Source organism: Tinamus guttatus, unplaced genomic scaffold (genome assembly GCF_059628265.1).
Source record: "Tinamus guttatus ecotype Peru unplaced genomic scaffold, ASM5962826v1 Tinamus_guttatus_pri_ptg000223l, whole genome shotgun sequence".
NCBI classification, from domain to species: Eukaryota; Metazoa; Chordata; class Aves; order Tinamiformes; family Tinamidae; genus Tinamus; species Tinamus guttatus.
The window spans coordinates 1,561,135-1,571,520 of record NW_028288757.1 but is presented as its reverse complement, the minus strand read 5'-3'; the positions used below and the strand labels follow the sequence as shown (position 1 = coordinate 1,571,520).

The 10,386-nt window shown below is 52.1% G+C and overlaps 1 protein-coding gene across 1 annotated transcript; it reads left to right on the top strand.

Moving 5' to 3' along the window:
- Positions 1-1,802: 1,802 nt before the first annotated feature.
- On the top strand, positions 1,803-10,136 carry ALDH2 (aldehyde dehydrogenase 2 family member). Its single transcript, XM_088525083.1, has 13 exons — positions 1,803-1,959; positions 3,043-3,147; positions 3,916-4,056; positions 4,697-4,776; positions 5,342-5,453; positions 6,395-6,523; positions 6,952-7,065; positions 7,404-7,506; positions 8,208-8,392; positions 8,486-8,650; positions 8,979-9,136; positions 9,608-9,722; positions 10,075-10,136. Exons 1-13 carry the CDS (start codon positions 1,831-1,833, stop codon positions 10,105-10,107), a joined length of 1,569 nt encoding a protein of 522 aa, XP_088381209.1. The 5' UTR covers positions 1,803-1,830; the 3' UTR covers positions 10,108-10,136.
- The last annotated feature ends 250 nt before the right edge of the window (positions 10,137-10,386 follow it).

Genomic DNA, 10,386 nt, shown 5'->3' with positions numbered 1-10,386 from the left:
CCGAGATGGCCGTGCTGGGAAGTCAACACAGGAACAGAGCGACCAGAGAGCAGGAGGGAAGCCCCAGACCTGACCTGCGCTGATGGTTTCTCAAGGGATCCAGGGTGAAATTCCCCCGTCCCAGGCATTTGGCCGTGCCGTGGGAGAGGGCACAGCCTCTGCCGGCACACGCAGCCCGGGTGCTTTCCCAGCACCCAACGCTGGCTCTGCGCCCCCAGCGTCCCGTCTTCCGCAGGGCCCAGAGCTTGAGCCTGGCAGCTGGGGGTGCCAGGAAGGTGTTTTCTCCCTTGCATGGGTTTTAATTTGCTGAGTTTGTCTGCTCAGCCCCAGGGAAGGGAAGGGCTCTGCTCAAGAGCAGCAAAGGTGCCAGCTCGGGGCTCGTGTCCCGGGTCACCCCTTGTCTGCCCGAGATTGGGCAGGAGCCGCGTGGAGGCCAGCGCAGGGGAGCTCACCCCGAGTGAGCGCGACCGCAGCTCTCGGAGGGCGTCTCCTCACGGGCCCAGCAGGTCTTTCCAGTCTGTCCCCACAGTGCTTTAGCACGTCCAGGTCTGGAAGGGGGGAGAGAACGTGTTGGGACAAGCAGTTCTCACAGGGCCACCTCGTAAAGGGCTGCAGGGCCCTCTGCTTGGGCACGACTGGGAATCTCGTGTCCTGCAGGAGACACAGGTGACTGAGGGATGCTCAAGAGGAGCACAATCCCAGCACAAGAGGATTTCTTTGCAGCTGATCCAGGTCTAAGCTGAGTTCTGCTGGATAACCTTGGGCAATGGCTTCATGTTGCTGATTTTATGGTTCCTACCTGCAAAACAGGGCAGTTATTTTCCTCCTGAATTAAATGCCTGGACACTCTGCAGGTGCTGGAGTTACAGGTTACCACCAAGACTCCAGGAGCTTTCAGGACAGTGGATTAAACTATTTTTGAATTGAAAAAAGATGCACAATTCTTCAGTCCTCTTAAATCAGAGACAGCCACTCACAGAGCCCTCCGCAGCCACCCTCGAGTCGGAGAACTGCTGCCGGCAGGAAGGCACCACACGTTCGTTCGGATGTTACATGTTCTTTGAGTCTTTTCAGTCGGTGGTTTCCTTGGCGATGACAACGATAGCTTTAAACTGCGCCGTTTGCTGTCACGTGTTGGACACGCTGCATTGTGCAAGGCATCTTGAGCAAGCGAGCACAAAAGGCCTTCAGCCGCTGCTGGGAGGGTTTGGCAAAGGCCGGAATGTGCAGGCGCTGAGGAGAGCCCTGCAGCACAGGCCCTGCCGGCCTCCCTCCTCCTCGGCCTGCACACGAGGTTCTTGTTCAGCCTCCGTGCGCTGGAAACAGCAGAGAGTTTGGGCAGCCAGGGATCCCAGCGCTGCTAGTTGTGTAAACCAACCAAGCTGTCATGCTTTCCCTGTACAATTAATGGAATTAACAGTAAATTAACTGAAGAGCACAGGTGTTCCTGGTCTCCCTCTGCCTTTATGTCCTCGGTGACGCGCGGGTCCCTGCTTGGGGAGCCCTGTGGCAGTTGCCAGCGTGTTATCCCGACGCTGTTATCCTGCACAGGCCATGGACACTGCTCGCGCCTCAGCCCTGATCTCCGGGTCAGGGCAGTCCCGGGCCTGTTTGGTGCTGAGCCCAGTTGTGCCAAACCGGGCCGGGCCAACGCACGGGAGCGGAGTGGCGCTGAAGTGGGCGTGGGACAAGCTTGTTTGCTCTGAACTGAACCACGCTGAGCCCAGCTGAGCCAAGCGGAGCGGATGGGAGCCGGGCCAGGCACCGTGGCGCGCGCCGCCCCGCGGGGAGGAGCCGCCGCAGAGCCCGGAGCAGCCGCCACAGCACAGCATGTTGCGGGCCGCGGGGCTCAGCGCGGCCCGGCTCTGCCGCGGCCCGGCCCGGCTCCGCGCGCCGCTCTCGGCCACCGCCGCCGCCATCCCCGCGCCCAACACGCAGCCTGAGATCGCCTGCACCAAGGTAGGGAGGGCCGTGGCCCACTCGCTCGTTTGCTCGCTTGTTTGCTTCCGTGCTCACTTCTCTGCTCGCTTGCTCACTCCCTTGCTCGTTTACTTGCTCGCAGCCGGCTCAGAGGGCAGCGTCCGGAGCTGTTTGTTCAGAAGCGAAGGGGGTGCCGGGCATGGGGGCTCCGCAGCTCGACCAGAGCTTGGAGCTTGAGGGGCTGGAAGCAGCAGAGCGACAGGGGCTGCGAGGCCCCAGCTGGGGCAGAGTGCCCGAGGTGCCCCCAGGTGTGTTTTGGCCCAAAGTCCTGCGCTTCCCTGCAGGAAAACGATTCCGGACGCAGCAGGCAGGCTGGGCAGAGGCTGCTGGTATCAACTCGATCCTGGATATCACCCAAGCGCTACTGTCGGTGCGAGCGAGCAAAGAGCAGGAGCTGCTGGGGCTGGGGGGCACAGAGGGAACCTGCTCTGCCCAGCTCTGTTATCTGCAGAGATTAGGTGGCTCCATAGGGCAGCTGGGTGCTCCACGGGTGCCCCGGGGCAGCAGGAGCACGCTGGTGCTCAGTGAGCACCGTAATCCTGGTGCTGACGCCGTTGGCTTCTCGTGGGCCTGACGTGGAGAAGTTCACTCTGGTGGAGAAGGGAAGTGGGTGGTGGAAAGCTAGCGCCTGGCCTGCGGTTCTGTCCCTGTGCAAAGTAATGCTAAAATTGTGTAAAAGTTGAGTAAAAATTGTGTCTATTGCATAAAATAAGCTGAGAAGTGCTGCAAAAGCTCAAATACCACATATCAAACTATGTTATGAAGCATTTTTATGCCCTTGAGTCTCCTGAGCATCCTGGCATCCCTGTGCAGCTCCAGCTAGACACGTTCCCATCTCGGAAGGACCTCTGAAACGGGAAGCACTTCCAGCTCCCTTGCTGTTTGCTGAGCTGTGGTTTCTTTTTATTGCTCCCTGACTTCGTCATTGGTTGCGTGCTTCAAGACTAAAACATCTCCCTAGTTAAGCAACCTGTGAAGTTGCCATCAAGCAAAAAAAGTCCTCAGTGATTCTGCCTGGGTCCCACTCGGAGGCTTAACACTGCTTTGTTTTTTCTATTTCAGATTTTTATAAATAATGAGTGGCACGATGCTGTCAGCAAGAAAACCTTCCCTACGGTCAATCCGGCCACAGGAGAAGTCATCTGCCATGTGGCTGAAGGCGACAAGGTAAATATTGTCTTGGCGAGATCAGAGTCTGTATTGAAAAGAAGAGGGAGAGAGAGCAGGGAATGGATTTTCCCTGTATCTTATCCAAGGCTCTCTGGGGATCCGTGGCAGAGCTGAGGATTTTTCCCAGTCGTTTTGGTTTCCTGCTGCTGTGTGGAAACTTGTCCCTATTCCCCGGTGGAGTGGAGAGAGACGGGAATCCCTAGCTGTGTGTTTGGCCATGGGAGACTGGTTTGTCCTGGTGGGAGTGATTACAGCCCAGCCAGAACAGTGAACTGACTAGAAGCAAGTCGATGCCGTGGCAGAACAAAATGATGGGTTAGGGATATTTGATCAAGTTGGGGAAAAAAAAAAAAAAGGGTTTTGGCTGTGCTAGTGAAACCAGTATCAAAGCAACCTCTGCAGCTTTTGATTTGCCTCGTTCTGGAGTACAAATATTAACCCAGCAGCTGGCATTGTGGAAATACCTCGATGATGTTTGCACTGCACGTAGCTGAAATCGTGCAATGTGAGCAGCCGCGGTGGCTGCGGCACCCACCCGTATCACGGCACCCTCAGCTGGCTCTTCCCAGGGATTCCCTGGGCGAGACTCCCACAGCAGGGCCGGTGGACAGGCCTTCCGAAGGCCAGGGAGGGCTTTATCCGTCTCTCGGATTTGGATCTGCTCGGGAGCGGGGCGGGATCCGTGTGCGCAGGCTCCTCTCTGCTCCTCGCGAGCGGCCGTGTGGCTGCTCCTTGCTCACCCTCCTCGTCTGGGTTCCTCCGCAGGCCGATGTGGACAAGGCCGTGCAGGCAGCCCGGGCGGCCTTCCAGCTGGGCTCGCCCTGGAGGAGGACGGACGCGTCGGAGCGGGGGAAGCTGCTCAACCGCCTCGCCGACCTCATCGAGCGGGACCGCGCGTACCTGGCCGTGCGTGTCGGCGCCGCGCGGGGCTGGGGGCTCCCGGGCTCCGCGTACGGGCGCGGGGGCCATGGAAGATGCAGCCGTGCAGCAGGGAACACCGGTGTCCTCGTGCCAAAGCCACTTGTAGCGGGCAGGGAGATCTTGTGCGGGCTCTTGTAGGCTTTCAGGGTAGGGAAGCGCTGGAGACTTTCATGGGTCGATGGTATGAGGCCATGAGCAACCTGGTCTGTCCTTGAAATTGCTTCAGTGGGAGGTTGGACTAATTAAGACCTTCAGTCCCTTCATTCTAATTGTGAGCATGTCCTCGGGTTAAATCACATCTTCCAGCCTGGAGAACAGAGCCAGCCAGTGCCATTGTTCACTACGAGTTTGGTTCAGTTTGAAAATTTCCTCCTGTGTCATTAGAGATCCAGAGCTCACAGACTGCGCCCCGGGAAGGCGGGGAGCACCTGTGCTCTCTGCCCTGCTTCTCAGATAAGGCAGCTTCTTCAGAGGTCTACAAGGGATGGGGAAGTATTTTGGGGAAGCTGAAGGTTCTGCACAAACATGCAGAACGGACCCAAAATCAAACCAAGGTTGCACCTAAACCTGCATGTGACTTTCCTTTCCCCACCTCCTCTCCAAGCAGTCTCCCTGTGTTTTGTAGGCGCTGGAAACTCTGGATAACGGCAAACCGTACTCTGTTGCCTACTTGGTGGATGTGAACATGGTGGTGAAATGTCTCAGGTAGGCACTGAGCCAGTGGCTCGTGACGGGTTCCAGCCTGTGCAACCAAGGTCCTTCATGGGGGCTCTGGAACGGGCCTTCCTGGGGTTAAACACATCACTGAGAGACGTTGACGTGGCTCAAATCTCTGCCTGGAGGTCCCCAAGAGATGTTAAAGATCATGCGAAACAGAGCAGGTCACATTGTGGTCCAACTGGACCCGCTTTGTGGTTGGGCTGGGTAGGATGATCCAAAACCCTCCTTCGTTTCACAGGATGCTCCTGCCTGCTCTCCAGTGTGGGGGCTTCTCTCCCACTATACACAGGGCCTTTACAAGTGGCAGTGACCTATGTCACACCACAGCAGAATTACGTTATGCGAGGAACGGCCAAGCGCAGGAGGCAAATGTCTGTATTTACTGTCAGTTCTTCAAATCACCTGCTTGGGAAACATTTGTCTGAGTGTGTATTTTGAGAAGTACCTAAAAATGTGAGGGAAAGAAATAGCTGGAGGAAATTTCTCTTGTTTTCTGTTTGCAGGAGGCTTGTTATTCTAAATTCAGTAACTGAAATGTTGCCATTGCCAGATATTTTGCAGGCTGGTCTGATAAAATCCATGGAAAAACTATCCCTTTAGATGGAGACTACTTCTGCTACACAAGACATGAGCCAGTGGGAGTCTGTGGACAGATAATCCCAGTGAGTAAAATGTATCTGTAGTCTCTGCAAGTTATTTCAGGAATTCAGTGTTGCCATAAAGGGCTGTCTTAAAACGCAAGATATTATCCATAGCTGATTACTGCTTCCTTGCAGTAGGAAAACAAGTTAAGAGCTCTTACTTTGCTCTGGCAGCACAAAACTAACTTGTTGATTTTGTGGGCTATCTGCGAGGGTTTTTTTGTGTCTCTCTTTGTGCAGAAAAGTAGAATTTAAACATATTTGTAGAGTTATCCTGCTACCATAAGCACCTTCAATCCTGCAGTTTGGTGACAAATTATTAGCAGGAATCACAGTTAAATTTTAAATTACTGCTTAAGTGAGCATTTAGCATTAAAAACAAAACTTTGCATGATGAGGAAATGAAGAACTGCATGGAAAACTCAACTGCTTGTGCCTGATCTTATTTCCGCGAAGGTAAAAAGCCTAGCAAGGTGGTTTGGTAACAACAAGGCCACATTATGCAATGATTCATGGATAGTATGAGCTGCTTATAGGAGTAGCTGGGTTCTTGTTTGGCATGTTTTATATTTGCATTAAGTAAGAATGGAATGCAAATGCCTGGCTTTGGAATCGACACCTCTCTGAGGCCTGCTCAGTCACTGTAAACAGACTTTCTTTCAAAACAGTTCAATAGAGCAGAACAGCGCTTCACGGCTAAACTGACAGTGAAAGGTAATTCCAGAAAAGTTCTTTTTTTGAGGTGTTATTGAGAGACCTCAGCCTTCAGGTTACAGCTTTCCTGGACAAACAGAAGGACTAGGCTGCTTAAAATGGAACTGAACAAGTTGCAGACCAGCTAGGGAAGGATCAAAGCCTGGTTCCATGGGTGCTGCCGCAGACTGTAATGCAGCTCACCACTTACTGACTGATAAACTGAAAATGTGCAAGTTCAGACCAGCAAATACGTCCTTGTTTTATAGTGGAACTTCCCGCTGTTGATGCAAGCTTGGAAACTCGGGCCTGCCCTGGCTACTGGGAATGTGGTTGTGATGAAAGTGGCGGAGCAAACACCCCTGAGCGCTCTCTACATCGCTAGCCTCGTCAAAGAGGTGAGCAAAGAGCTGCTTCGCATTCCGGGAGGGGAGAAGGCTTCTCAGATCTGAAGAAAGACCCAGGTGTCTTGTGTGTCCTCGTGTGCAGTTTAGCTGAATGCTCCAGGTCTTTCCAGTGCAGAGGCAGAGAGTGTCACTGGGGCTTAGGGAAGGCCTCTACGAGGCTGACACAAACGGCCCATCCTCTACCTAGAGGACGGCTGAGCTTCAGGGTGAGGGGACAGCTAACGTTGCTCCAAGCGAAATTTGGGGTAGCGGGGAAGAAGTTTAGAACCCGTAAAGCTGAGGTCCTGGGCAATGAAGTGAGCTCTGTTCAGAGCTGCTCTGTTCTTCTTAGCATCTGGAAGCATTGCTGTCAGCTCAGGGCAGGTGCAGCCTCTGATTTGTGAAACGAGTAACATGGTTGTGTCCCCTCGAACTGGCAGGCGGGATTCCCACCCGGCGTGGTTAACATCATTCCTGGCTACGGGCCCACGGCAGGGGCTGCCATCTCTTCCCACATGGACGTTGACAAAGTGGCCTTCACTGGCTCCACGGAGGTAAGGGACTGCCTTAACCTTCAGCTCTCCGGGATGTAGAGAATATGCCACTGTTGTGAGGCCTTGCCTTCTACAACTTCATTTAAAAAATACACCTGGCTTCAAGGCGTGACATTTATTTTTACTTAAGACTCTTTTCAGGTGCTTTCTTTAGAGCATTTAGGCTTCCCTTGAGCTGCTCCTTACTGTAAGCGAATCCCTGTGCAGACTCAGCGGTTTCCTTGATGCCCTGACAGTGAAGAGATTATCCCTAAACTGCTGGCTGAGAGCAACCGCTCTGCCTGTTCCTGCGGTTCCCGGGAGTTTAGTTCCTAAAACGTGTTCTTCTCCTGGTACAGGTTGGGCATCTGATCCAGAAGGCTGCAGCAGAGAGTAACCTAAAGAGGGTGACACTGGAGCTTGGAGGAAAGAGTCCAAATATCATCCTGTCCGATGCTGACAGTAAGCACCTGCTGGCTTCACATTTGATCTGCACATCTTAGCTGGCCTTCCTGCACGCGGAGCTCGAGGGGAAACATTTCTGTCACAGGAGCCTCCAGCTCTGGCACCTCCCGGCTCTCCTCACCCGGGAAAGGCCGGTGCCTCCCACTGCAGCCGCTGTGTTTGTGCATCGAGGCTGCTCTGCTCCCTCTTCTTTCCCACTAGCGCAGTGAAGCTCAGTTATCAACAAATAGGAATTGTTTTGATATTTTTCTTCAACCTCCTCTTTTCTGTTTTTTTTTTTTTCTCTTAGTTTGCACATCTTATTCCCACTCTTTTCTAGTAGTGTCAAGTAATAGTTGTCTCTCTTGTACATAAACACCCTTTTGGGAGATACTTTTTGAAAGGCAGAGGAAGCAAACTACTAGGTCCAAAAACACCATGTCCTTAATACCCGGTATTTTTTAAAGGAAACTGTAATCTGCCTCATCTCAGATGCTTTTTCATCTCTAATATAGGGTGCTCATATGGATCTTTGTACGAAACCTGTACTTAATTTGGGCCCTCCCAAAGCACTGAAAGTGGCTGTCAGCTGGAAGGACTTTGTATCATAAGTGTTCCAGTAGTTGGCACGAGAATTGTTCAAAAGAAGCCACCTGTCGACTCCTTGGAGGATTTTGCTGTGTTCATTTATTTGTTTTCTCTTCTCTCCCCAACCTTAGTGAGCTGGGCTGTGGAGCAGGCCCATTTTGCCCTCTTCTTCAACCAAGGGCAGTGCTGCTGTGCTGGATCCCGAACGTATGTCCAGGAGGATATCTACCAGGAGTTCGTGGAGAGGAGTGTGGAGAGAGCCAAGGCCAGGGTGGTCGGCAACCCGTTTGACTTCAAAACTGAGCAGGGCCCTCAGGTGAGAGCAGGAAGCCTCTTCACCTGTCAGTTCATGAAATAGCCCCAGTCCAGAGGAGCTGGCAGGGCTTTCATTTGTCTTAATGGCTTTTAGGTAGATGAGGAGCAGTTTAAGAAGATCCTTGGCTACATTAGCACTGGGAAGCGCGAAGGAGCCAAACTGCTGTGTGGTGGCAACCCGGCTGCAGACAGGGGCTACTTCATCCAGCCGACTGTCTTTGGAGACGTGCAGGACAACATGACGATTGCCAGGGAGGAGGTGAGTCCTGCAGCACCTTTCGGTCCGTCAGCTTCCCACTTCTTGGTCATTTTGCCCCATTTCATGCAAAAAGGAACAGGTCTGCAAGTACCAGACCTTGATGAGCTGCAAGGGGAAATGGGAATTCAGTGCTTCTTGCAAGGTGACCACCGCAAGCTGCGCTCCGGATTATACCTTGGCTGCTTTGTAATTCTGGAAGTGACCGCACTGGTACTCGGAATTTGACCTCCCGTGTAACTTACAGTGAACATGTGCAACTCCAGCATCAACCACGGCCTGCCCTGATCCATGCACAGAGATTTTCATGTGTTCTGCTTGTATTTTTTAGATATTCGGACCAGTCATGCAGATCCTGAAGTTCAAAACTGTGGAGGAAGTGATTGAGAGAGCAAATGACTCCAAGTACGGCCTAGCAGCAGCGGTCTTCACAAAGGATCTCGACAAAGCCAACTACGTGTCGCAGGGTCTGCGCGCCGGCACCGTGTGGTGAGACCCGACGCTCCCCTCGCCGCTGGCGTTTCTCTCCCAGGCTTTCTCTTTGACAGCTTCTCTTTTCTTCCCACCTAGTTTTACACTTCACTGAATATAACGTCATGCCTTGAATTTTAGTCACAGTTTTGGAGATCTGAATCTCACTTAAAATTAAATAGTTCTAACTGAACTTCAGGTATTGACTGAAGTAGGTGCTTAATATCTGTCTGGAAAGGGAGGTGTGAGTCGCAACCTGGACACTTGGTCCTACGAGATGAGATATGAATTAGTTTTATGATCTTTTGTTTCCTGATGGTCCATCAGGAAATGTTTTTTATCTCAAGGGTCCAGTATTTCCAATTAACTCCTTAGAGTTGCCTTAGAGATCTAACAGATGTAGAAATCCAGCCTGGGAATTCAGTTGCTTCTCCCCTCCATCAAGCACTTCCGACACTACTGACGCTTAACACTTTGTGTCCTTTCCAGGGTAAATTGTTATAATGTGTTTGGTCCACAAACTCCGTTTGGTGGCTACAAGGCGTCTGGGAACGGGCGAGAGATGGGAGAATACGGTCTGGATGCATACCTGGAAGTGAAAAACGTGAGTCGCCTTCCATCTGACTGCTTCCCAACCATCTTCTGTGCTGCCAAAATAAAACTTAGCCAGGATCTTAGCACTTAGCTACCAGCTGCCTGCACCACTCGGTGCTCTCAGGCGCTCAGTGTAGCTGGTTCTTGGTGTAAAGGATCCAAGCGCATCGGTCCTTGGTGGATTTATTTCGTGGAGAACAGGATTGCTCCCTGAGGAGCGTGTGCTGGGGGGCACCAGCTGCAGGGAACAGCCTTTATAGCAGCGGGTCTGGTTCTCCCGTGATGCTGCTGCCTCTGTGCTCCCACTTGTGTAACACTGAGCCCTGTCTCCAGTGAAACTAACAGCATTTTTCTTTTTCTAGGTGACAATCAAAGTCCCACAGAAAAACTCCTAAGAGGCAGTAGCTTCTCTGTGCATTTGACCTATGCAGCTTCATGAGATACAATGCAAGGAACCTTGTTCTTAAAACACCTTAAACTTAGATGGACAACACACAGCTCCACCTGTAACTTGTGAAGAAATGATTCCTGAAGGAGCTTTTGTTTAAAACCTTACTTGGCTTTAACCATTTAAAAAACAAATACGCTCTTATACAATGAAATACTCTTACTGCATCTGTATCTAAGAATGTGCTTTTTTTAAAAAATCATTACTTTTCTAAACTGCAGGAGGC